The following is a 27652-nucleotide window of genomic DNA, read 5'->3' on the forward strand; positions in this document are numbered from 1 at the left end:
CAAATTTGTTATGTAATATGAAAATGAACTACCGTTCTCTCACTGGTTTATGTAAACACTTGAAATGCAATGTTGTTTGGATTTGAAATGACACCTCACAAAAAGTGCCAATAAACAACAGCAGATGGGAAGGGTGTTGGAGGCAAGCTCCTAACAGACTGACAGAGAGATAAATAAACCAGATGCATACAAACACACCAAGGTGCTGATAGCTACTGTAAACAAGCATACATGTAGCATTGACACATTACTACAGTAAGTAGAAATGACTTTTTATAAGTGGAACTCAAATGACAAAAACACAAAGTGCAGCTAATTTCTGGGGGGGGGGGGAAATGAACCTAAAACTGCCAGGAACCTAAAACAATGGACTACCACCCGCCTAGTGGAATACAACTGTGCTATTCAGTCCCACACAGAATCCTTTTACTCCTCCACACAGCCATTTCTCAGAAACCCAGTCTGGTTGCCGAGCTAGTGGACACCCGGTCTGCCAGCTGCCTCCAGCTCAGCTGGCAGGCTGCCATGGTGATGAGCAGTAGGAGGAATGATTAGTAGCATGTTAGGAAGGGGGAGGGGTTTACTTGGACAAAAACTATAACAATAGCAAGCCTTGATGGCCTTGATGCCTTTACACCATTCAGGAAGTTCACTGCAAACTAGAGCGCAAGCAGTTATTTAAAAACCAGTACATCAAAAGTTGCAATTCTGGGCATTCACATTAACTTCTTCTACTAACAAAAAAAAAAAAAACAATGTACAAAGGTTACTGTGGATTGTCTAACATTGATACTGGGCACATGGAATTGCCAAGTTCTCTTTCAGAATCAGTACTGCATCGTACAAATGTAGAAACGATTGCATATTCCTGCTGATTCCTCCCTGCACCAAGATCTGTCCTTTGACAACTCCCTTATCGTTCCTTCTAGACGTGGTCCTGGAAAACAAGCCATCATTCTCTGCCCATGTTATTAATACGACCCAGACATGAACGTTTCTCTTATATGTAACATCAGAAGAGTTTGGCCATTTTTTTCCAGAGAAGCCACTCAAGAAGCACTTTGCTCACGCAGCTGATGAAGGGCCCCTGTCCGAAACATCCTCTCTCTATCTCTAGCTTAATGGTATCCTTAGACTCAAGCCTAAAATAGTATCAAACATTTCTTCCATCTAAGCACCATTATAAGTCACTCTGGACAAGAGTGTCTGCTAAATGCTGTAAAAGTGCACCCACATTATGAATCAACCAGTGGGAAAACAGGACTTGATGTGTGTCCATATCTCTAAGAATTCATAATTAAGAGAAGATTTCTCATTACTATGAGACACTAAAACAATTATATGGTGGAAAAAAATGAAATGAAACATGAAATGTCCTGGTTGTTTTTTGACACAGTAAGTCATAATTTTAACATTCTGTTATTAATGTTTACTGTTATGGCAGTACATGTTGAGTATGTTTTAGGTAGCTGCTATTGACTTGTACATTGTCTTTCTTAATGTATCCTTAATGAGTCTGGTATTTGGTCCAGGTTTGGTATATCTAAGACTTATTTACTAGCATTAGTTTTTCAGAATTTTAGAAACATTTTTCCATATACAAAGAGTGTTTTATTTAAGATGTTTGAAACATACAGAATAGGCAGTCTTTACATTAGTCAACATTAATTTAAGAACCAAAACATAATTTCACTAATTGTGTTGTCATATTATGTGCTGTCATATTACGAATACATTTGTTTTGCATTTACAATTCTCTCTTTTTACAGTTCCATGAAGTTTCAAGGTTAATGACAATCAAGTCCAAAAAATGTATTCCATATGGCCAATTCTGAATGTTGTCACCGTTGGCTTGCTAATTGGTGCAGATGTTTTTGAAACGTCTTATGGACATTGTCTCCTGCACCACTGTTTCTTCACATTTTGGCTTTCCCCGGGGTCAGCTGGAGGTTCTGCAGTTTCAAGGCCATGCCCATATTCCCATTGATCTTTAGCTTGCCTTGGAAAAAGGCCTTTGGACAAGGGGGCAGGGAGACAGAAAGTGTGTGGTAGAGAAGGAGGAAGAGGTATTAAAAAATACCCTTGTGACAAAAGGGCATGTATACATCTCTCATTGTCATAAACGAGTCATGGGTAGTGCTTAAACACTTTTGTTCCAATTCGTGCACCTATTGGTTTATCTGTGGTTTCAAAATGTTTTCAGCCCTGGTTATGGTTAAACCCTGAATCAAAGGTTCATTGATGATGGCTAGAGGGTATATTAGACATGCACTAACAAACACTCTATACTTTAAATTTGTGAACGGCATCATTAGCTGCCGTGAAGTCACATTTACAGGGGTGTTTACGGCTGTGGCCGGGTTGTTGTGGCATGGATTATGAGAGACATGCCTTACACACACTGGTTAGAAACACAAACAAATTTCAGGCTGTGATTCATTCAATTCAAATCAAAGTGTTAATCTGTTTTAAAGAACTCACCGTTTGTGGATTCAGTTTCCCGGTCATCAAGTCAAGGAGGTCAGCATCTCCCATGGATATTGTGCAGTCAGCTTTTTTCTCTGAAGTGAGAAATGGCAGACCATGATTTGATTCCAGCACATGAACCTCTTGGGTTAACAATGCTATAAAACACTGCAAAAAGGAAACTACAGATTTTACAGACTTTCAAATTCTCTTGTAAGCTTTATTCATTTTGGAAAGTTCTTGCTGAGTGCCTTCACATATGTAGCTCCTGTAGAGCAAGATGCTGGCAACACCAATTAGACGGGTTCACATCCCACACATACCCTCATCCTGATAATTATGTACAAGACGGTCTGCCAAACACTGTAAGTTTACATATGCAGACTTTAAACTGCCAGATTGTTAAGGTGCTGTGTTATTTCCCCCCCATTCCAAAAAACCAAGAGAAACATCATAATTTGGAATGATTTATGTACAGCACCCTGAACTAGTACATTTTTATGTATATGAGATGCAATCAAACATCTTCACGAAACACCAGTGGAGCACGAGCCACAAAAAGCCATAAATTCAGTTATGACGGAAGAGGAATTTATTTGATTTTCATACACATCACTTACAAGATGACTGAAGTTCAGATAGGGGAGTTGCCTGTGTTTTTGCTGGTTATTGTTAAATCTAGCCTTCTTTTGTCCTATCCTCTGTGTGATTCATAGCCTCTTTGTTATAGCCTGCAACCCCTGTTCGTCATTGTGTGCTTTAGTTTGTTTAAGATATATTCCCAGACTCTCCACGTTGTTAAATTGACCATAGACTGTGACTACGACTCCGATTATGGATTTACCCTTAATCAATCTCACTCTTCCGGGCAGTGGTAGCTCAGTGGTTAAGGTACTTGACTTGTAATTGGAATATTGCTGGTTCAAGCCCCACCACTGCCAAGTTGCCAGTGTTGGGCCCCTGAGCAAGACCCTTAACCCTCAACTTGTACTAAGTCAATTTTGGTTAAAAAAGCATCAGCTAAATGCCATAAATGTAAGTATTCTCAGTGTGTGCATCCACCTCCTGATTGCTGCTCGTTACACTCATCCTGCAAATGCCAAGTAGCTTCAGCTGGTTGGGACCAATCCTTTTGGATTGTTTTTTTTTTTTATTCTTTTGGATAATTTTTTTTCTCTCACATTTAAATCCATGTACACCAAACTTGTCTAAGCATGCAGATCGGGCTTTTTATCAGTTGAATCTGCCTGTTTGCACATGCATGCTGTGCTATTCTTTACCCATGCAACCTTATGGGAAAAACCTGCACAGCGAACAAATCAAGGGGCAGATCCTGTTTGCCTGCCCCCAGCACACCCCACAGGAGGGTGAAGGAAACAAGCGCGCACACACACACCTGCGTCGTTGTCCACAGAGCCCTTGCCGTTCTTTACGTCCACAACCCACAGCCCTTCTCTGCCGCCTGGCCCAGCGTTCACTTTAAAGGCAAACACGCCACCCATTTTCTTTACATACACCTCTCCCTCCTGTGTGAAGGAACAGCAAGACACTGAGCTCTGCTGAAACAGTTAGTACCTTGCAGGACAAGACTTGATGCAGGTGAAGTGTTCGTGCAGTGTGTCATTTACAGGTGACAAACACGCTACTTGTCTATGGACTGGTTAATGGCCAGCAACTATGCCTCGAAGACAATAATGACATGGCAAAAACAAAATTCTGCTTTTCAACATGACTACTGAATATTTTAGACAAAACTTATTTTAATTTCATTACAGCTCAGACTTCCTAGACTTAGCTTCCTAAAAACCTGAAAAAGCAATTCTGAATAGAATTCTGTTAGAAAACCTTTTTCTATTAGTCTAGCATGAACATGGACTGGTCATTTTTACCTCCTTAAGTTTCTTCTCAATCTCCTTGAAAACTGCATGAACTTTGAACCCCTCCAAACCACTGGAGGCGCTGGTGGGTACAGCAGCTATCCATGACCTGAGAAACACACAAAGTAGCATTCCCAGAGTTTACATGACATGCATACACGCGTGCGTGTCTGTGTGTGTTATGAGAGTAGTCTAAGGTCCTGGAGCAGCACTGACACACTGTAATAACTTAAAATACTGAGAAAGGGATACAGGTGGTAGCTGGTTGAGAAACATGATATTCTAACAGATAGGACCTGCTCACCTCAAAGCATGAATTAGAATTAGAAACAGCCAAGGGCTCTGTACTACACTTTCAAAAAGTTATCTAGAACACCAATGTTTCAGGTCGTACAAATACAAAGTAGTATTTTATTTCACACACTGTGCAACTATGCTGAACCTCTTCTCTGTAGTTGTTTATAGAGCTACGTGAGCCAATGCAGTGAAGTCGTATGCTCCTTAAGTATAGATTATTAGTAGAGAGTCACCGCTCACCTTGGCTCCTGAGGGAATCCCATCTTGTAAAGAGTGACAACCACAGCACCACCAAGGCCAATATTGTGTTGCAGGGCAACCTTTGCCCCAGGGACCTGTCTCTTACCAGCCTCCCCCCTTAACTGCCAGCATAGCTCTGCACACTGTGCCAGGCCTGACCAATCAAAACAGAGCATGCAGTAAGGTTCAAAGACTCACGAAAGAGTTCATTCCCCCAAGTTCAAAAACTGCAGAGGGAAAGTTCAGAGGACCACAAAAGTAGGTTAAAGTACAGAAGTAATCAAATAAGAGGGATAATCAAAGCCAGACCAAAGTACTCTGGGTGAAGAGGACAGCTCATACCTAAGCATGATTAAGCAGACCAGAATAAATGAACAAAGCCATCTTTAATCAGACTAGAGGCATGTGGGATTATCCTTATTGATAAATATCTTAAACTGGATTTACACTGCAAAGCAGCATGTCAAATGGGTAAATATAGTCTAATACAGATCACAGTGTGCGTCACATTTGGGTAAAGTCTGGTTTGATTTTTGATACCCCTATGGCTTGATCACTTATTCTAAATGAAAATGTTCACAACTCAGACAAGGCCTGATTTATGATGTACAAAAGAACAGCATTTACTCCTACTTATTTAACTAATCATAAAATGAAAGCTTAAATGGGAGTCACTGGGCAAGTTCTAAGCAGAGTGTTCAGCAAGAGAGTTCTACTGAATCAGTCTAATAAACCAATATCAGCAAAAAAAACTAAAAAACAAAAACACCCTCATTGATGAGGATTATTACTTTAATGCCTTAGCCCATAGTGATGCCATCTTCTCTCTCTTACATGACAAACGTTTTCTTTTGAAATAGGCTGCCAAGATGTACATTTATTTACATTTAATCATAAAACACAGAAAGGAGGACACTAACTGGCTTAGGTTAGGCTCTTTCATACTCCAGTAGTGTGCATGGGGTCACTTCAGCCTAGCCATTACTATCTTATCCACTTTAATGAATATAATAGCCTCCATGCATTACTAACTGCCCATTGGAGGCACATCCTAAGCTGTTTCATGCATTGCTAAACAGACAGCAAGCAGAGATGATTTAAGCCTTTAAATAAAACTATAAAATTCAAAAATACATTGTATGAGAAAAGACTACTGCTAAAAGAGAAATGTAAATAAACACTAATATATGGGCATAAACATATGGCACAAACCTCATTGGATTGGCAAAAGTCACATTTGGACTTCCCAATCTCAGCTCCCAGAAAGAGGAGATCAGGAGTGTCCAAGTGATAACTGGTGTATTACTATTACTACAAGAGCGAGTTTAATATTCTCCCAGTCACCACAACATATGGGGCTCAGGGTGAAAAGCCCCCAGTCTGAATTTAAGGTTACAGTGAGACATGGATGGCTCCCCATGCTGGTAGCATTTCTGGATTCTGAGAATGGGTGAGAATTTTAAAGCCTGTTTGGGGGGGGGGGGTTAGGGGAGTTGTACCTGTAGCTCCGAGGGGGTGTCCCTTCGAGATGAGCCCTCCACTAGGGTTAATGACCCACTTGCCCCCATACGTGTTGTCTCCCCTGTCTATGAGCTCCCCAGCCTTTCCTGAAAACAGATCAGGATGTCAGTATGTGCTTTGGCTAAACACAGAAGCCTTGAGCTGTACTTTATTAGCCTTGCCCAAGGGTCCACTGGACAATGCCTGCAGACTGGTTCAAAACAGTTAGCTCAAAGCTGAGCCCTATACTGCAACGGCACACAGCTGGGCAGAGGAGAAACAGCCATCCAACGATGAACCGATCGGAAATACCCTCAGGGCACAGTCCAAGGGCCTCGTAGGTGATAAGTTCATTGGCAGAGAAGCAATCATGGAGCTCAATGACATCAACGTCGGTGGGCATCAGACCCGCTGCTTCATAGCACTTTTTGGCCGCGACGCAACTCATGTCATAGCCAACCTGTGAAGCAAAGCAAGGCTTTTACATGTAGTTTTCACACTGTGTGTGTTCCTGTTTAAGTAACTTAATTTTTTTTGTTGAAGACAGAAGTAGTGGATCATTTCAGTATTAGTAAGTTAACTTTAAAATGTGACGTTCATCTTACGGGTTAGGGCATTTCACATAGCATCCACACAAAGTTCTCAGTACCTGTTTTTTTTTTTTCTCTCTCTTTCCATGGGTACTGCAGTGACAGTCATTCATCAAACACACTGCTTCTCCTGCCTTGTACTTTAAGAGGCACTATTACTACCAACTATCACCAACTATTACACTTTGGTGTTTTAATCGCAATGTTGGCAAGATTATGCACCCTTTTATATACAAAGTTTTCATAGATACATTCAAAAGCTTCCTCAGGCTAACTCGGATGCCTGTTTCGTTAGCTATTGTAAGCTTAGGTACTGCCTATCCTCCCAAAGACAGGTTACACCTCTGCAGTCAGTCAAATACCTACAAACTAAAAACAATCAAAACAAACCCCACAATATTAAAAAAAAAATTTACAATAAAGAAATAAATGGCAGCAATGACCTAACGCAACAAACATCCCTCAACACTGCAGGCTTTAGAAGGTTCTGATCGGAGTGCCCCACCCTTGCCTGCTCACCATCTTGATGCAGCTGTTCTCGTCAAAGGTGCTGGCGAGGTCAGTGACCATCTCCTGGGCGATGATCTCCACCGCTTTGGCCTGCAGCCCATTCCTCCTCACAAAGGCCTCACTGGCCAGCACGGCAGCCCCGGCCCCATCTGACGTGGGGCTGCGACACACACACAGACCAAGCTAGCACTCTATGGTGTGATTACGGTGCAAGTCTCAACTGGTGTGTGTACCGATCTTGCATACTTAGAAAACTAAAGCTTAATAAACATTTCCCAACATAGACAATAGATATTCATGTTCATCAAGTATAATAAAATCACTTTATTTTATGTGAAACTGCTGTTGTCACTCTAAACGTGAAGGCAAGGTATGCAGGGATGCAATCTAGAGACATGCTTTTAGATCAAGGCCACAAAACTCTTGAATGTTCTTTACACTATGTTCAGTTTAGAGCGCACAAACACACCCTGCACGGACACACAAAGGCCTCTCCTTGTACAAATAAAAAGTCTCAAGTAATCAGCATGCATTTCTGTCTGAACGCACGGCATGCTACCGCCTGTCATACATTATCTTTGTTTTCCTGTTAAAACTTTCTGAACTACCCCACCAATTTTAGATTTACAATTATATCTATGGATTATTACCATATTTAATACAGGTTTGTTAACATGTCAATATTATTAGTCTATTGTTCCCAATGTATGTTGATCCTTACTAAGATAGGCAGAATCCATAGAGCAAACAAAGCGAGCCACCTACCAGCATTGTAAAACTGTGAGGAACTCAAACACTTTACGGGACTTGATGACTTGGTCCAGAGTGTACTCATCCTGAAACTGAGAATAGCTGAAGGGGACAGCGAGAGGGGGAACAAACACTGGGGATCATCAAACAAGCCACTTCTGCTCTCTGCTTATTGTCAAAAGGTAGCACAGGGCAAGAGTGTTAAATTTTTTTTATTTTTTTTAAATCACCAGCTCTCACACAACGGAGAAAAGGCAGATCCTTTTGTTTAACCATGGGAACCTAAGCAGCAGCGATTTATCCGTTTACATTGTGGCTTTCACAAAATCTGCAACATACACACTATAGCTCATTGGATACAAGGTATTTCTACCTTTCCTTTGTACCTTATTAGCCATTTGTTCCTAAACATCTAAGAGTTTAATCTTTACTGCCTTTTGAGGACACTCAGTCCCGTAACCAAAACTACCAACAGCTGCTAGCATAGTACCAGCTCACTTGCCGTTAATAGACAGATGGTAAATGCTGATTAATTTGTTCAAACTGCCTTGAGGTCAAATCTACCACAGGCTTAATGTGGATTTAGAGCATAATTCTATCTATTCGATTCTAAAAGCAAAGTTTGTGGGGGAATAAAGCAGCAGGCAAAGTTGTTTATAACAGACATTCCGAACAACACACGCAGTCCTCGGTTTGCTGACAGAACTTACGGGTTGTTCGTGGAATGCTTATGGTTCTTCCAGGCAATTTTGGCAAAGTGTTCTGGCTTGGTGCCTAGAACAAACAATATGCACAATGTCAGTTTGCTACCAAATGCCTACAGGTAGCCATGTGACATGTAATGGTATTTCTAGAGCTTTTGGCTATTTGAGAAAAAAAGCACAAGAATTAAGAATCCTTAGGTAATATTCTTAGGTCAGGAATAGCTCATTTTAAATTCAGCAGAACTACTGAAATTGGTTGAGCAGTGTTTAGCACCATCTGTTGGAGAAAATAATTTCATGCAGCTGTAACTTCAAAACAGATTTTATTCAAGCCTTGCCTTGAAAGTTTGTAATGTCTTACCATACTTCTCCATGTGCTCCCTGCCGGCGTTCCCAAACATCTGAGGTGCGGCTGGGGCTGCCACCATCCCGTATCGGTTGAGCATCACTTCCATGTGCCTGTCCATGGGATTGGTCCTGTCCATGTACTGCACGATCACAGCCGTGTTGAGATGGTGGAAGAGAAATGCTGCTGTGCTTCTTTCCTGATGAGGTTGGGAGCTGTGCGACCTACCTTAGAGGACAACGAACCTCTCTCCATCTTCTCAAAGCCCAAGGCAAGCACGCATTCAGCCAATCCTGCAAAGCAATGCCCCTGCATGTGAAGCATGCATTTGAAGCAATAAGGGAACATTTAATGTTACTTCTAAGAGGTTCTCTGAAGCTCATCTTTGTGACAATATGTGGGCCAGCATACCTCCCTGGATGAGCTGGCGGGCCATGAAGAGGGCCGTGGAGCCAGTGGAACAGTTGTTGTTGACGTTGATTATAGGAATGCCCGACAAACCCAGGCTGTGGTAAATAGCCCTCTGGCCACATGTGGAGTCACCTTCAGAAAAGCAGGCAAAAGAAACATAACCTATTCGGTGGTGTGGTACAGCATAACAGAAATAAGCAATGGTGTCAAAATTAAGAGATGGAAGCATGGTAGCTACGGAGATGGGGTACCATATACATAGCCCACACAGGCTTGCTGTACAGCAGAGTATGGAACTCCTGCGTCTGCCAAAGCCTTTTCTCCTAAAAGAGATGCCAAGAGAAGTCAAGTCAGAAAAGGTACAGGTTTCTATTCCTCCACAGTTTCAACATTCCTAATAAAGAAAAGAAAAGGTATACCTGCTTCTTTGGCCATGTCTGGATAATCACCATCTCTTGCCCCTGGCTTATCAAACTGGTAATATACAGAAAGATATTGCAGTTTATTCAAACAGTTCAGAGACTACACCTAAACTTGACACGAGAGGTCGCTCTGATTTCTGAGACATTAATGGCACGTGTAATCTAGATCTCTATGATCGATAACCCACCATCATGCAACAACAGCCTTGAACTCTGTACTCAGTTGAAGTTACATGAATAACAGGAGCAATATTTTATTAACATTATATTAATGCTAATCTTGATGAGGTCCACGAAACAATTTCTACTTTTTTATACTGCTGTACGATCACTATAATTTTCCATAGTTGGCTAGCTAACATCCTAAGAAAGTATAAGTGAACTCCACATAATCTCATCCTTATTCTTAAATATCCGCCTGTTCCTCGCAGTAGGTAGCTAGTTAGCTAGTTGGTATATTATGCTGTTCTGGACACCGAGGATAGTTAACGCTAGCTATCGTAGCTATTTTCTGTAGTGAAACAACTATAGACAGATCTGTGCAACGACTCGATTATTTGACAGCTAAGCTAACTAGCTAGCTTAGCTAAGACACATACATTAGCCAATGGAGGTCATCTTAATTTTTAATTTTCCATGTTATTTTATGGCCAATACACATTGTAGCTACACAGCATCCTCATAAAAGGGCTTAATTTGCTTCTTCAGCTAACCTAAGATATTTAGGTTAGCTAAGATAACGCTAGCTACACGAGCCAGCAAAGTAGTTAAATAGCTAGCTAACAATTACTAATAAACTGAGTAATAACATTTTTTTTTTTTTTTTTTTTTTACCTTTGTCATCCCCACTCCGACAACAAATACTCTGTTCTTTGCGGGACTCATTTTTAAAATGTTGTGATATACCATACTTCAGCGTGTCCTGCACGACAGACGCGAACTACAGGTGACCCTTCGCTTGGCCCACTTTAAACTTTAAACAGCGAGGTGACGTGTGTGGCGACGTCTGCACGTGCACAAGACTGGCTTTTTTCCTCTGCAAAATTAAATCCCATTTCGTAGTTCCTGTGCTCTTTCTCCGACCTCAGTGAGTCCTTGAAACACATTTTCATGCAATAATAAAGACTTAAAGATAACTGAGTGTACATGACTTATTTATGGAAGTGAAACCTGTTCAACGATGAATACATTAGTATTTACGCAAACCAGAAGCAATTCATTTTATAAATGGTTTACAATTTTTTGTTCTCACTCTCTCTCTCACACACACACACACACACACACACACACACACACACACACACACACACAACTAAGACTACTGCTACTACTACTACTACTAATAAAATTACTACCAAGCTTTATTGTTTCTGCAAATCATCAGGTACTGCTCTTTAGTTCTACACAAAGAATGTTGCTAGCCCTAGGTACATAAAGCATCCATTTAATCAACCAGGTTATCAGCAAGAATATCAAAAGCAAATATTTATAAATGGTCTTCCTTTAGGGTTCTTCCTGATTCACCTCTAGTCATCTTCACCAAATATCTCAACACTTGATGAACTGATGTGTCACCTCATAGATCCCTACGGACTCACTGGCCTTTTCATCATAATCAGTCCAATCCTGAAACATGAAAAGAAAGCTATTATTACATAATTACATGATCTCATGGAATGTCATGGAATCATTTTTAATGAAAGCAAACTCCTACCTTCTCTTGAAGATTAATTTCAGAGAACTGAGTGGTCGTCTCAGCCCCACTGGCAGCAAATCCAGCCTGTGATGAAATGGAGTGTAAGTGTATAGCACAAGACATCTTGGACTGCTAGATCTTGGATTGGATTGTGATTGGATGAGGTCAAAGGGATAACTCAGATACATATACCCCGAAAGCTAATTTATGAAAAATGACAACACACTTTTGTAAGTTGAGTGTCTGCCAAATGCTGTAAATGTAAGAAAAAGGTTACACCTCTAAATACATGCAGTAGGTCAACTGGTCTCAAGAGCTTTTATCCTTTATTCATTACTGATTTAAAATTCAAAAATCTCTCACCTGAGGTTGAAAATCCACTGGCTCTAGACCTCGACACTCAAACTGGACCATAGTCTTAAACCTTTCACTATTCTCCAACTTCAGGTACAATGAAAATAAAGTCAAAGACGTAGTCAAGAAACTTCATTTGGTATCAAATACAATTTTTTTTTGTTTGACTTACATTATATGGTGTAATGGTGTCCCTCAGGATATCTGTAGGAGAAATTCTGTGCTACACTTTTATTGTGCAAAATCTACAATGCAACTCTAAAAAAGGGTTTCATATCTAATCTTAATTTTGACATTTCCACAGAAGCTCTAGAACAATCCAATCCTAAGGAACCCTAACAATCCACATTTCCACTATCACAGATCCCAACACCACTGTACCAGGTACTCTTGATTGCTTGACTGGGGTAGCTAGAAGCTATGGCAGAGCAAAATTGTGGATCATAGGGGCTGAGCAAGGAGGAATGGATGGGGAAAGATTTCTCTCAATAGTCTGAGTGATTCTTATTAATTTATGTCCATTTTTATTTTTAAAAACAGCAAAAAGAAAAACACACACACAGGCCCTGACTAGACTGGACTGCAGCACAGCACAGGGACTCATTCATGCATAAAATTCATAACATCACTGTAATATCACTGCTATAAAGTGGCTCTAAATTTTAGTATGATATCAATTCTTATTGCTATAGAATAAAAGTTATCTATCCAGTTTAAGATCTTGAAATAGAACGTTACACGGATTTTAAAAGACATTTCAGAGCTGAGAAAGGAAGGTTTATGTACTCTTTGTGATGAGGCTCAATTTCCCCCAAGCTTATGGCAAACTGCTACAGTTCCAATTAAAAGTGAGAGATCACCAAAACTATAAATCTATTTGATTCTTGAACCCTGGATCAGGCATTAATCATGATCCACCTATGCAAAGTCTATACCACGTTTCTGCATTTATTAAAAGAATGCAAAGTCAAAAGCATTTGCTTACCTATTGAGTTTTCCCGGGAACACAGCTTACATCTCTGAACCATGCTAGCACTGCCTCTACCTCCTTTGAGTGGCATACTGTCCTGAGGAAATCTTTACATCAGTAATGCATACAGGCATACAATAAATCACTCATGACACCGCCAAACAAAAAACTTATTTCTTCGTTCCTAAATGTTACACTTTTCAGCATTCGGTTTTTTTTTAGATAAAATGTAAAAGAAATGTTAAAATATTACATATTTTACATAGTAATGAATATTACATCATACCATTAAGGTGATATATTGCCATTTATCAGTGACTTCACCGCAATTCCCACACTTGAGCTGCACAAAAAAAGTAAAGTACACGAATATGAAGTGATGACTGACTTAGAACAACGGGCATCTTGCCATTTATTGAGAGGCATACAACTTCCATACGATACAACACTGATACAATGCAATCGCATCAGCAACTCCACACTCAAGTAGCTAGGTTAGCTAACTAATTGCTAGATAGTTAGCTATCGTACTAACTAAACATTACCATATGTAACTCAAAACAACAATGTTTTACTGAACATTGAATGTCTACTACTAATTATGAATACTCGCCAAAGAAAAACGACTAATGTGTTGCATCGATATCTATAGTCACATTTGATTTACACATTAACTTGTTAGTTAGCTAGCTAGCCAAGTTGAACAATATGCCTGAACTTACCTTTAAATACCAGCGAAAATCATCCCCGTCAGGTCTGACATTGGTAACATTCTCCAAAGTTGCTTTAAATTGCAACCCAAATTTCTACAGGAACAAAGGTAACTTGTACATTAATTCTGTAGGCCTCCATTGCAAGCAGACACATGTAAGAGCCACAACAGCAAACCTACCCCCATTTTGGTACGTAGAGCATGTGCGTAAATATGCTATTCAAGAAATAGATATGCGTAATAAGTGTGCGCTTTAGCACGCCATCTAATGCTCATCTTAAGGTATAACACCATGTGTGCCGTGATCTCGTACGCATCAAACTAGTTCCACTGCGCATGGGACAAAAAGGGGAGGAACATTTAATTCATTTAGTTTTCAAACCATTTATTTCTTCTTAGTACTTTAGTCATTTTAAAAATCACACCTACATTCTTTGGCAAAAGATTTAATCTACATTTAATCTAATCTCTGAATAAAACATAGTTCAGAGATTGAACGTACTAATCAAAATTCAAGTAATCATACTGCAGAATGATCTTTTTACCATATACTGGAAATAACATATAGCCAGTATGTATAAGATGTTAATATAACACCCTGACAGTTATTGTGAGGTATTTGTCTCCTACTACACATTATACACATCAGATACCAGTTTACATTTAACCAAGTATTAATTTGATTGTTAACTTTAGGGTACACGACCAATGAAGCGTCAACATCACAAAACTGTTTGTAGGCTGTAATAAATGCAGCATCTTATAAATACTCCCAAATTCATGCTCACATCAGGAAAATGGTTGCAAAACACTGGCACAATGTAAGGCTTCAGGCTTAACAGTCAAAACCAAAATCTCTAGTGGCATCAAAAGCAAGATAAAGGTATCTTAAATTGCAGGTTTCGTAGGCTTTTGACCCCAGACGAAGTTCTAAATCTACAAAACAAAAGTACCTCTAAAATGTGACTGTCAGAACAACAAAGGCACAGCCAAATCCTCAGTCCCATCCAAAGATTTATGCATTTTTCCTGAGCTCTAACTTCAAGATGCTTCCATACACACACCCTTTAACAATTGTTATCCCAATTTAAACCACTGGTAGTGTTTTAATTCTTAGCCATACAACAACAATCATTTATTTTCTACAAGTAGTTACAGAAGGAGTGGACAATAACACTACTTATGCACATCATACAACTTTCAAAAAACAGAAAGCATTTTAAACCTTGATCTAGGTAAATAAAACAAGTAAAAGCTGACGATCATTTTCACAAGAGCAACAGCAATGTCAACATACTTCAGAATCACAAGCACGACAAAATCTGTTCATCTCTAGCATATATACTTTCTTCTATTTGAGGAAAGGACACTCAGTTTCATTACACAGTCCAGCCCTGCCCTCCCCACAAGAAAGGGTTCCCAGCAGGGTCAGTGAGGCCTGCTGGACTCAGATGTCCTTTGTTGTCTGGGTGATCCATGTTCATTCATAAAGTCATTATATCGTTTGTTGAATCCACCATTTAGAATGTCCTGGATGTGCTGCACAATGAGGTTTATTGCCACTGCAAAAACAGGCAAGGAAAAGGTCTTTGTAATTCTCACCAAGTATCAAATATGAGCAACACAAAGTAAAAACTGGCAAGTTTACAACCTTTAGGATTTTCAAAGTATACTTCATGTCCAATATTTTGATGTAAAAACTAACCAAAACCACAGGAGGCAGTGTAATTTTAAAGTCTTTCAAAGCAAGCAAATATACTTTATTCGGTGTGTCCATACCAAGATCGAGGCAAACTGGTTGCCTTTGCCCTCATCTCAGACTCACCAAGATTGTCTTCTCCACGTGGGATGATGACGTCAGCATATTTCTTTGTCTGGAAAAAGGCAAGGCTTTACTTTACTTTCAGGCCCACATGGAAATTACATGAGTGAAAAAGAAACTATGTCTATTAAAACTTCCACATTTTATGAACGAAAGGCTCAACATAAAGAAATGTGTGACTCACTCAATTTCCCCCTTGTCGCTACCGATACTGTTCCCAATTCTAATGTCTTGAGTTTGGTTGAGAAGAACACAAGCAATGGGTTGCCAGTACTTGAATAGGAGTGCTTTGACTATGTAATGGTGCACTTGTTCATATAAAACACTTTACCTACCTCAGTTTTAGATAGCAAAACAAAGAAATAGCTTAGCATACCAGTTCAAAGGTAAACAAAGTCAGATACTCACTGGAAGGCAGAATTCTTCAAAGGCTGGCTTGACAAAAGTGATGTACTGAGTCAAAACTTGCTCCAGTTCCCTACCCCTCTCATTGATGTCCCGAAGAACTAACACACAAGCAAATGGGGAACTTTTAGCAGTCACTTGAAAATGCAGCCTGCAGGGCATGTTACCGAAAGGGATTACAGGAGCTGGAGAGGTCAAATGGATACCGCCACCCAACATAAACGTACAATGCTCCTACCTCTGCGGGAGAGACGCGTGTCTGGATCAGTGTCCACAAACAGTTTCATCTGGAATAGATCCCGGATCTCCTGCGTGTAGAATATGAGAATACCCTCAAAGAGAACTACATCTGCTGGGTACAGAGTCACAAATTCGTCTTTCCTGCAGAGGGTCATGAGAATTTATGCTCATTAGTTTGATACACAAAGCTCTGTGAAAGAAAGCTAGTCAGACTTTTACTTTGGAAAGATCATCAAGTCTTTCTTGACGGTATCAAATAACTATCCAATGGATAAGAACAAATAAATCAACTTTTGCATCAGCTCTCCCATCTGATCAACCATGGTACTAGCTATATTTGTATGAACCTGCAGAAGTCTACAATAAATCAAAATTCAACATAATGTTAATTTAAAAGCAAATTAAGCATGACAACAGGGCCAACCTGGAATGAGTAACAAAGTCATACACTGGGATCTGAACCTTTTCTCCCTGCATAATGTCACAGAGGGTCTTCATGATGAGCTCATTGTCAAAAGCGTCTTGGGGATGGGTGGTGTTGGGAAATCAAACGTAAGAAAAAAGTACTGAGAAATCAAATTAATCTATTAGCATGACAGTGATTCATGTGCTTAATGGACTGAATTTGCAGGAACCCAATCGGTTTTTCAAGATGATATAAGGTTATACTGCAATATTACACTAGTCCGTCCAAACACAGTTACTGTATTACCGGGGTGATCAAAGTTGAACTGTCCCTTAATTGCCTTGGCCTTCTGTTCGGGAGTGAGCTCTTTGTAGAAGCTGTCCTGGCTGAGGATAGCTACTTGACGCTGGCGATGGTCAATCTTATTCTGGCCCAGGAGTTCCATAATCTTTGCACATACTGAAGACTGTAGAAGTACAGCAAAGGATAAACATTCAGTGATTAGTCATGGTATTTAGGCAAAACTGTCACTGACCAACAAGTAAAGGAATGTGGTGTGCTATTTACAAGATTAAAGCAGGATTTGAACACATGGAGCAGCAGGCTGCAGGGGCTACAATTCTTCTGCATCTTCAACAGCATATAAGAGGAACTAAGGATATCAAAACTGGAGACTCATTTGGAAAGGAAATGACATCTTTAGTGTTGCTTGTAATTCTATAAATCAAATATCTGTGATTTCTAATCTGTTGATCCATTCTGTGACTGTCTAGCATACATCCTTATACTCCTCTAGTTTATTAAAATTACTTATCCTTTATTCTCTCTATTTGTTTTCAGACCTGCATATGAAATTCAAAATAAGCTCGGATCATTAGGGGCAAACCAAAAACTTAATGAAATTCTCAAGAAGTAAGATGCATCAGTTTTAACAACATGACAGGGGAAACAAAACTTTAAAACCAGCAAAGACCACCCGTCTTTGTAGGCTACTGGGTCTGGTTTCACGTCTCGGAGTGTATGTAAAAGCACAAACAATAGCGGAAAAGTACCGTGATTTTAACCTTACCTCGTTGGGCCCTCGCCCACGATTTTGTCTGGCCTGGCAGCTTGACGTAAAGAATGGGATTGAGTTTGTGGCATCCGCCACTGGACTAGGCGAGTGGGTCACCAGGCGAAAGGAGAGTGTGGAGCACTCCCAGAACACCGTGTGACTCTCTGCAGACTTAGTTTAAATGCAATGCTGAATAATTGGTTTGTGTGCATGTCTTGGTTGAGTTTTTTCGACTTTTACAATTCCAACGTGTTAATGTTCTACTGTCTTCGTGTTTCGCTTGTCTTTTAGTGACCCGTCCCCCTCTAGGTCTACAAGTTTCCTTTTCTGCTTTGTGTACAGTGTGAGCCTTTTTAAATACTTCACATAGCAAAAACAGCCGATCCTTCAACAGATATGGCTTTCTCTGGTTCTTATTCCGCACCCACGCCAAGTGATCCAGACGAGCTAGCTGATCCACACGTGGGTCCAATTCAAAGACCTAAAGGGATGCAGCTTACCGCAGTTGAGGTCATAAATAAAGTAAAACGACAATATCAGCGTCTGATTCAACGTAAACAAAAATAATTTGGTTAATGTTAGTTAACGAGCTAAATAATCGCAAAACCCGAGAATAATTCTTGCCACGTGGACGTTCTACCCAGACCAAGAGAGATGATGGGTAGATAGTGCAGGATGATGCCTGCCTTGTCCTGTTATTTGCGAGATTTCCTGTTATTTTAGCTAACTAAATAGCTGTGCTAGTTTAGTTAGCTATGCAAGCTACCCGTTACTTGGCTGGAAATTCCGATACGTTTCAAGTAAAGCAGCCAACCTTGTATATTTGTACAGTTAGCAAAAACCTCAGAGTGGGTTGGAAAAGACAAATGAATTATACGTTTCAACTTTAAAGCTAGATAGACGTCTCAATTTAGTCCCATATTCTGAAATAAAGTTTAACTTACACAAAAGCCACGAGGTCGGACTTGACCCTATATGTGCGATTCAAAACACGAAACAACGGCCATCAGCGAAAGTAGCCAGGGCGCAAACATTCAATCGGACACGATGAAGCACGCACCTTTCCGCTGGCAGTGCCCCCAGAAACACCGATAAGAAAAGGTTGTCTGATCGTGGAGTCATTCTCCGCTTGGTTCCAGAGCCGTGTTTCACTGTAGCCGGCCATGCTTGCACACTAATCTGAACATCAGTGGCGCGCCGGTAACGTTAACGGATACAGCCCCCCTCTCCTCCAGTCATCTTCCACCGTTTTGCAAATTCAAATTTCATGTTTATCAGAACGCATGTGCAATAGATATGGAAGTTTATATTAGATTATGCAACGCTCTCTAATTATATTGCTTAAAAGTGGACCACAAAACTATAAACTATTTTTTAAAAATATGTTTACGGAGTAAATCTGAATGACGTATTTAATGATGACCAATAAGCAGTGACTTGAGCTGCTCCGCCCTTATGCCGCCTTCAATTCTGCTTCGGAAATTCCTACTTAGTAGTTCGGAGGTCGTAATTACGACACGGTATGCGTTCAAGTGGTTTTCGGTCGGGAGAAAATGGACGCCCTGAGTTTTTGTTTGTACTTTTGTTTTATTTTGTGCACAAAATGTACGCACGCTTGAACTGTACAGTTAACATACAAAACTACCGCTCCTAAGCTTGAAACTTTTACCTACTACTGTCTATTGTAGGAGCAACATCCATACCGGTAGCTGCCATGACGTTTTGTTACTGACACGCCCCCCAACTCGGAAAGTCGGGTCTTATTGAAAAACGAGTTTCTCACTAGTAAATACGAGGCTGTGGTGGCGTGTGTGTGCATCTCCTAAATACGATATATCCGACACGACTTGAAGGCAGCATTACTCAGCGACATGGATGCAGACTTTTATTTTGGAAAAACAGAATTGCATTAGCTAACGTAAAAAGTTGTTTCGTACTCTGGGATATTACTCCGGTTCGGCTACTCATTGCAAAGGAGAGTAAGTAAATGAATATACTGCGGGTTGCTTTGCATCGTTTATGTCAAATTTCTCTTAAAATTCACGGATAGCGTATAAGATAGCTAACGGCTAGGTAGCTAAGAAATGTGTTGACTTAAGCTAATGACAGTATGGGCTAAAGTTAGCTATGAAGCCATTCGAGTTTTATTCCTTTGCAAAATGACACTTTCATTGCAGTTTCCAAACTGATTTCAAATGGTTCAGGCATTTTTAACTGTTTTAAAGGAAATGTTTAAAGGCCCTTTTATACATCCTCTTTATGTGTCTAGGTATCCAAAGTACACGTTTCCATACTAGCGATGGGTCCACTTACTTCCCTCGTAACTCCATGTCTTCGAGGCATGTGCTTTCTACCCCCGACGAGGAGAGCATCGTCAGGGACCATGCAAATAAAAGATCCTCTCAACTTCTGGTGCGGCAGTAGAGTCAGTCTCAGTGACGCCAAAAAAGTGGAGCCAGTTTATGAGCCTGCAACAGGTAAAATTATCTTAGTCTCATCGCACAGTTGGACTTTGATTCTTGCACCATCACGTGCTTTGGTTTATTTACTTGTGTATCCACAATTGTCTCGGTCTCAACAGAATGCTATTTGGCGAAAAAGCACCGTAGCTGCACTATGACTTCGCTTTTGTCTGTCTGCGCGTGCTAGGGCGCGTGCTATGCCAGCTGCAGCATTGCGGGGCAGCGCATGTTGACGAGGCGGTACGTAGTGCCTGCTCCGCTTTCGCAGCGTGGAGTAAGATGGCAGGCATGGAGCGAGCCAGGATAATGCTCGAGGCAGCACGTCTCATTGAGGTAAATTCAGGATGTCTCGATAAGGGCAGTCCACATGTTGTTATGCCTTCCGTTTCAGAAATCTCTTGAAGAGTATAACTGTGGCACTGAGTTGGTGAGGTGATTAAACAGGCGTGATTGTCAACAGTAAATACCCTTTAGGGTCTTGCTGAAAGTTTTCTTCCTGAAGCAGTTTTTTTTTTTTCAGCAAAACGTCTCTTTCCTTAAACTCTCCAAAGCTTACTGCAGTGGTCAAACAGCTAACTGATCCAGTTTAGCTACTTTGCATGAAATGCGAAGTAGGTTAGTTCAGATCAAATCAGTGTCACAATGAGAGGGGCACTGCATCACATACTAATTTGCCTGACTAAATAATTCCCTCGGGGACAGAAAAGAAGAGAGGAGATTGCTGAGGTGGAGGTGATCAACAACGGCAAGTCTATTACGGAGGCTCGGCTGGATGTGGACTCAGCCAGGCTCTGCATAGAGTATTTTGCAGGACTGGCTACTACCCTGGCAGGTAAAACTCTTTAATAAATTGAAACCAAAATGAAGTTCGATCTGAGTGTGTGCATGCTCCATGCTCCTTAGTAGGAGTACACAATCTGTCACAGAGACCAGTTCTAAGCTGCCAAAGGGCAATGTCTGCTCTTAACCTGGAAATCGTCATGTGTAGTAAACGTTTGTCATATTTACAACGTTTTATGCCATTTTAGGGCAGCATGTGCAGTTATCAGGAGGATCCTTTGCTTACACACGCAGGGAGCCCTTGGGGGTGTGCGTGGGAATCGGAGCCTGGAACTACCCATTTCAGATCGCCGCCTGGAAGTCTGCACCGGCTATCGCCTGCGGTATGCTGATGAGCCGACCTTGCACGTTTTTATATGCTTGGCCATGAAAAGAGCTTCACAACAGCAAGCAATTGCTTAGGCTAGCTAGGGTTGAGGTAATTAAACCAAAGGCTTATATTCTTCAGTCTAATAAGAATGCTGATCTAGGAGCTGTATTTGTTTAGTTTGTTTTCTTTACAAAATCTTAATACCAATGCATAGAAAGGTTGGACCTAATCCTAGAAGATCCTTTGACAAACATGGCCCTGGTCACCGTCTCCGTATATGCTTTTCCAGTACCGTGCAAGTCAGCTTGTCTGATCTGCGCTGCCCCCTACCTCCTTCCCAGGGAACTCAATGGTGTTCAAGCCATCCCCTGTGACCCCGGTGAGCGCAGTGCTTCTGGCTGAGACCTACAGGCAGGCAGGGGCCCCTGAGGGCCTGTTAAACCTGGTGCAGGGGGCTGAGGAGACTGGCACGTTGCTTTGTCACCACCCCTCAGTGGCCAAGGTGTCCTTCACGGGGAGTGTGCCCACAGGCAAGAAGGTACAGGGACACAAAGAATGGCAGCACTTCCTGTCATACCAGTTGGGAATCTGTGAGTGCCAGTACTTCTGGGAGGGCATTGTCATTTGAGCTTTCCAGGTTTCTACCCGTTTGTTTCTATGCAATGTGAAATGTCGGCACTTCTTGTCCAAAATTCAATATATATATTTAATTGTGAAAGACATTAATGAAATCACAAAATGTGGTACCTGCAATGCAGTATGGTGTTTTGCAATGTTATAGTACACAGGCTCATTACTCTGAATTTTCTGTGAATCATATTACATAGGTTTTGATTTGAACTTGCAGGGTAAAAATTCAGTCACATTTGTATTTTATAATGCAGTACTTTTTCCTAAAATTCTCATAGCTTTGTTAATTGGATCTTGTCTTGGAATCAGACTTGCTCCATGGCGATTTGACTGTTTAGGGTGGTGGATATGACCAGCCTATTTCTGTTGGTAGATCTCAGAGCTCCTATAGGAACTATAGTGAATCAATACAGAGGTCCAGTGGGGCAGCACTGTGACAGCATTTGATTTCATCCAAGCACTGTGCATGATACTATACTGTGCGTAATAGGGCCTTGGATGCATTATGTATGTGGGCTTTGGATGTTGAGTGGCACCGCCTATGCCGACAGATAATGGAGATGGCGGCCAGGGGGGTGAAACCAGTGACGCTGGAGCTCGGTGGGAAATCTCCTCTCATCATCTTTGAGGACTGCGATCTGGAGAATGCAGTTCGTGGAGCACTTATGGCCAACTTCTTGTCTCAGGGACAGGTACTTGGGTTCTTTGAGCTTAGGATGGTGTACATCCGTACCCAACACTTATCGCTGGGTTCATGTCGGAGGTCCAACATGCTTTCACCACTTGTGCATTTTGTAACTTTGTAATGCAGACTGTCCCACACCAAATGCATTTAGGGTTACTTTTTTTAACAGGTTGGCTCATGTCTACTGACCATTCTTATTCTGATATTTTGGTCAGTTACGTGTGCCTTGGTGCCACCCCCCACCCCCCAATCATTTGCAGGTGTGCAGTAACGGAACCAGGGTGTTTGTCCACAGGCCGATTCTTCCCCAGTTTCTAAAAAAGGTGGTGAGAAGAACCAGAGACATCCGCATCGGAGACCCTCTGTTGGACGACACCCGCATGGGAGCCCTGGTCAGCCGGCTGCACCTGGACAAAGTCCTGGGCTACGTGGAGCAGGCCAAGAAAGAGGTAGAGATCACACTCGCAAGTGAAATTTGTCTGTACACGATGTACTACAAAGTTTTGAATTTGTTGGGACACAGTTAACAGCCTGATCAGTTAGTGTGTAGTGTTGTATTTCTTTCCTCGCCAGGGGGCCAGGGTACTTTGCGGAGGGGAGCTGTTCACGCCAGCGGACTCCATACTCAAACACGGATATTACATGACTCCCTGCGTGCTTGGTGAGTTCACGTAAGGCTTTGTTTCAGCCGTTATGATATGCCACTTCGAACATAAATGAGTGGGATATTTTAGAAATGATTAGCGATTACTGAAAGGCATTTTTAAAACTATGCATGTTGTCTGTGACATGAAAAAGATATGTATTGTGTTTGGAGAATTTTCTGATCTTTTTTCATCTCTCAAAGGCTGTCACCTAAGCATGGAGTTATGTGACTGCATGGCTTGGTAGTAATATCTAAACAGTTTGCACTAATATGCCTTTTCTCTGCCATATATGAGAGGTTCCTGTATTGAGAACAACCTCCACCTTTTCAACTGCAAGTGCCATCTTGTATTTTATCTCTCAAGACAATATTAGACATGCCAGTGGCAGGGCATTTTATTTCCTGGCCTGAATTCCAACATCTTTGCTGTTTCCAATAGTGTGGGAACATTGGTTGGTTGGCTACTTGGCCTGCAGAGAAGCATTTGCCACAGGTTCACATCCCTTTATTCTCCCTGTCGCCCAGTCATATAATCATCATCATTTTACCATGTAGAAGGAATGCATGACCTAAATGGCATTTAACATTAAACAACACTGGGAGGAGGATTGAACACAGTTATTGTTGGGTGACACCCAACAGTGCTAACACAATGTGCTGATTGGTGACAGCAGTGGAGCAAGCAGCATGTGAGGTGGAAGTTCTTGTGACGTTCTTTTTTCCTTGCGTCAGACTTGTTTGGTGACCTCAGCAACATCACCAGTAAATGCATGTTGAGTGGCATGTAGCTGCAGTAGTCAATGATCTTAGTTCCTCAAAGTGCACTCTTGTAGACATTTGGGAGGAGGCAAAGTAGTCACATTTAAAAGCTGATGCAAGGAAGCCGCTCTCTTTGTAAAGGCAGAGCATACCTGCAACCGGGGGTGGGGGGAGCGCTTGCACTCCATCAAACTTTTTTTCTGGCTTTACAGTTGTTTGTAGCCTGTAATTATCCACAACCATTACCAATTCATAGAGTTACAGTTTCATTCAGAGAGGGGATTAACAAACTGAAGGCTGCAAATGGTTATCTGGAGCAATAAATATGAATAACTGGTCTAAACAAATAAATCAAGAAACATATCAGACAAAACACTGTTTAGGCTTGAATGCATTTTTGTGAATAAGTAGAATCTATGTAAAAAATTTGGAGCTGCATAATTTAATAAGGACTTAAGTGTGAGAACTGTAATTTCCTACTTTACCTCAGGGTGTCAATTTCCTGCTCTCTATAAATGTTGTAGCTAGATCTATGCATGGGTCAAAGTTTCCATAATATACACCCAATTTACTGCCAATTACAGCCCAGTTTCCAAGCATATGTTGTCATGTAGTGTTTATAAATGAGGCCCCATTTGATCTGGGACCAAGGCTGCACACTAATGTATTTGATTAGAACAAAAATGTAAACCAAATAGGGATATAGTAATATTGTAAAAGAATTATTATTATTATTATTAATAATAATAATAATAAGTCTATAAAATGATGAATCAAAATGCTGTCAGTTGTGTGTGTTATGAATAATTCCGATGTGCAGGAAAAAAAAGGTTAATATTTTGCAGGCTCATTCATAAACTCACTTCATTATAGTTTAAAATCATGCTGTATGAACTAATGTATTTGTGAGCACTAAGGCAAAGCATCAGTATTTTTGGGTCAATCTCCCTGATGGTGTGGTTCCAGACAACTGCAAAGATGACATGACATGTGTCAGAGAGGAAATCTTTGGGCCTGTGATGTCTGTGCTGACTTTTGACACTGAAGAGGAGGTGCTTCAGAGGTCCAACGACACCACCTTTGGACTGGCTGCTGGAGTTTTCACCAAGTAAAGTGTTTTTTTTGTTTTTGTTTTTGTTTTTTACTACTTATTTTTTGCATGAGTAGTGAAAAGATGAAGGCATCGATTGATTAATTATTTGATTAAAAAAACAGTTTGTCTCAAATATAAAAATGTAATCTTAAACAGCTAGGTTAACAGTGCACACTGCACTGTTTACAGTGCAAACAGTAATTTTTTTTTTGGTTTGGTGGCAGATGGATACAGCATCTAAAAGATCTTTATCGTTTAGTTCAGTGTACAGCTACAGCAGCAGACAGCAATAATCATCTTGTTGTTATTGGCTTGTTCATTAATCATTTAGTTTCATTAATTATAGGTTGAGTAATGTAAGGGACAGTCCATGCCAAGTTGCCTAGACCTCCTGGTGCATGTTATGGATTTTCCTGGGTGAAAACACTTTCCCACAATGTTTCAAGGAAATTGGAATAGTCATTCTTGGTAAAATATACAGTCAAAATAAAGATGGGGTTTTTCAGCTCTGAAGCGATATTATCAAGATCTGTTTTTTATGCAGCACCAAGTAACTTCTAGATGTGACAGAACTATATTAATACTACACAGAAACAAAATTTGGTTGCAAGAAAATGAAAACTAGCAGAGAGAAATTTTAGAACATTAAAGACTCTTGGTAAAAATTATTTACGTTTATTAATTTGATTACTGTAAAGAATTCAGCAACCAGTATTTACATGAATACATGTGGCAAATTATCTTTACAGTTTTCTGGATGTTAAGTATAAATTTCAACCAAATCCAGTGGAAAAATAGGCAATTGGTGAGGCTTACAATATGCAAACAAAGAACTGCAAAAGTATTTAAATTTAGAGCCAAACTTAAAAAATGTCTAACTTTAAAAGTATTTAGAATAGAGCTATAGGATTTTCAAGGTCTCATGAATTTAATAATCGTTTTCACTTCTTTTTTTTTCCAAGAAAATCCATGTCATGAACTGGTAGGTCTAGGGGAATTGGCATGATGCCTTAAGAGCTCACAAACACAAAGTCTTGTATAAAATTAGAGGACATCGTGCACAAGAGGATTGTTTATAGACATATGAGATATAATGAAACTGCATGTGTGTCCCGTCTATCTCTGTCCTTTGTTTAGAGACATTCAGAGAGCCCATCGCATTATAGAGAACCTACAGGCAGGATCCTGTTTCATCAACAATTACAACATCACCCCTGTGGAGGTGCCATTTGGAGGGTACAAAGCTTCAGGTAATATAACTACCTCAACATTACTGACTTAACGTTTTGGGGTTCACTTTCAAAGACACATCACAGCCAACATTTTTGTTAGTACAATTAAGCACATCACCAACATGCACATATCATTAAGATTAGTTTAGTCTACATCATAGGTAATGAATAGGTTCCATGCCAGATGATCCCTTTTTAAAATGCATATGTGCAGATAGCTGTGAGGTGATGTGTACTTTGTTCAGTGATCATTTGAGGTAAAACTGAAAAGCCTTGTGTGGTCATAGTGTATTTATTTTAATATAACTGTAAATGACATGTTAATGTCATTGGAATTCAGACACGACTGAAAAATTATTAATTTTCCAATTTTTCTTTGTGGTGTTATTCAGGTATAGGAAGAGAAAATGGCCAGGTGACAATTGAGTTCTACTCTCAGCTGAAGACTGTAGTGGTTGAGATGGGAGATGTGGACAGTCTCTTTTAAATTTGTGGCAAAAAGACATACACAACCAGCTTAATTTTTTCTGAATCATCACTAGAGACCTACACAGATAAAAGGAGTTTAACCCCTGCATAGAAACATCCAGCTTGGAGATGTTTGCCATCTTCTTTGAGGTTAACAGGCTTCGGCACAAAGCCTATCCTGCGAACTCAGAATTTGGTACAGTTGACCCTACATGAACAAGAGAATATCAGTGCCTTATTTTGAAAGGCCTTAATTTTGACCCGATTACAACACAAGAAATACAAAATGTCTCCATGTAACTCATTAGGTGGTGGTGGTGGTAGTAGTAGTAGTAGTAGTAGTAATAATATTCACGTATACACAAACATCCATGTTTTGGTCAACATATGGAATAAATACTTTTTTTTTTCTTGAATAATTATACTTAATCAAGTAAATCACCACCAAAAAATAAATGGAAAAAACCTCATGTCTGCGTTGTGAAAAATGAGAAGTACAAACAGTTTCCTCTTCCTGGTGTGTAAGGCAGGGAAATGCATTAGGGACAAACATGAAGCATTATTCCATGCAAAAACTTTCCTCTAACGTCCAAATCTTTGATGTTTGTAGATGTATACCTGAGGATTCTCCAGTATGGTCTTAAGACTATCCCAGAGAATCAGCCAATATTAATTTGTTTGTTGATGCCAGGGTCAGTGCATTCTTCTGGTTGCTTAGGTGACTTGGAGATTCCAACATTGACAACTGATTTTGC

At 40.4% G+C, this 27652-nt stretch overlaps 4 protein-coding genes across 6 annotated transcripts; 1 reads left to right on the forward strand and 3 right to left on the reverse strand.

Annotated features, from left to right (window-relative positions):
- Positions 1 to 1572: 1572 nt before the first annotated feature.
- scp2a (sterol carrier protein 2a) lies at positions 1573 to 11153 on the reverse strand. Its single transcript, XM_026998360.2, has 16 exons — positions 10948 to 11153; positions 10111 to 10165; positions 9943 to 10014; positions 9692 to 9823; positions 9509 to 9573; positions 9296 to 9422; positions 8941 to 9004; positions 8246 to 8332; positions 7490 to 7640; positions 6693 to 6840; positions 6380 to 6487; positions 4881 to 5034; positions 4356 to 4452; positions 3863 to 3992; positions 2482 to 2561; positions 1573 to 2012 (listed from the first exon to the last, which is right to left on the reverse strand). The coding sequence occupies exons 1-16, from the start codon at positions 11020 to 11022 to the stop codon at positions 1917 to 1919; spliced, it is 1641 nt and encodes a 546-aa protein (XP_026854161.2). The 5' UTR covers positions 11023 to 11153; the 3' UTR covers positions 1573 to 1916.
- A 297-nt stretch (positions 11154 to 11450) lies between these two features.
- On the reverse strand, positions 11451 to 14070 carry czib (CXXC motif containing zinc binding protein). The gene is made up of 8 exons (XM_035536375.1): positions 14026 to 14070; positions 13856 to 13939; positions 13420 to 13476; positions 13149 to 13230; positions 12336 to 12367; positions 12173 to 12250; positions 11828 to 11893; positions 11451 to 11739 (listed from the first exon to the last, which is right to left on the reverse strand). The coding sequence occupies exons 1-8, from the start codon at positions 14029 to 14031 to the stop codon at positions 11662 to 11664; spliced, it is 483 nt and encodes a 160-aa protein (XP_035392268.1). The 5' UTR covers positions 14032 to 14070; the 3' UTR covers positions 11451 to 11661.
- A 273-nt stretch (positions 14071 to 14343) lies between these two features.
- Positions 14344 to 19029, reverse strand: uck2b (uridine-cytidine kinase 2b). 3 transcript variants are annotated; one of them, XM_026998314.2, is made up of 7 exons: positions 18833 to 19029; positions 17025 to 17184; positions 16761 to 16833; positions 16311 to 16453; positions 16076 to 16173; positions 15671 to 15719; positions 14344 to 15407 (listed from the first exon to the last, which is right to left on the reverse strand). In XM_026998314.2, the coding sequence occupies exons 1-7, from the start codon at positions 18935 to 18937 to the stop codon at positions 15274 to 15276; spliced, it is 762 nt and encodes a 253-aa protein (XP_026854115.2). In that variant the 5' UTR covers positions 18938 to 19029; the 3' UTR covers positions 14344 to 15273. The 3 variants fall into 3 exon arrangements, with proteins under 3 accessions (XP_026854115.2, XP_026854114.2, XP_026854116.1); XM_026998313.2 differs by having other exon boundaries at positions 16737 to 16833; XM_026998315.2 differs by having other exon boundaries at positions 16737 to 16833; positions 17286 to 18926.
- A 488-nt stretch (positions 19030 to 19517) lies between these two features.
- Positions 19518 to 27367, forward strand: aldh9a1b (aldehyde dehydrogenase 9 family, member A1b). Its single transcript, XM_026998312.2, has 12 exons — positions 19518 to 19751; positions 20042 to 20249; positions 20422 to 20567; positions 20937 to 21066; positions 21263 to 21397; positions 21726 to 21922; positions 22566 to 22706; positions 22960 to 23148; positions 23273 to 23360; positions 25071 to 25212; positions 26335 to 26447; positions 26822 to 27367. The coding sequence occupies exons 2-12, from the start codon at positions 20072 to 20074 to the stop codon at positions 26914 to 26916; spliced, it is 1554 nt and encodes a 517-aa protein (XP_026854113.2). The 5' UTR covers positions 19518 to 19751; positions 20042 to 20071; the 3' UTR covers positions 26917 to 27367.
- Positions 27368 to 27652: the final 285 nt, after the last annotated feature.

The sequence above is a fragment of the Electrophorus electricus genome, chromosome 18 (assembly GCF_013358815.1).
Source record: "Electrophorus electricus isolate fEleEle1 chromosome 18, fEleEle1.pri, whole genome shotgun sequence".
Classification (NCBI taxonomy): domain Eukaryota; kingdom Metazoa; phylum Chordata; class Actinopteri; order Gymnotiformes; family Gymnotidae; genus Electrophorus; species Electrophorus electricus.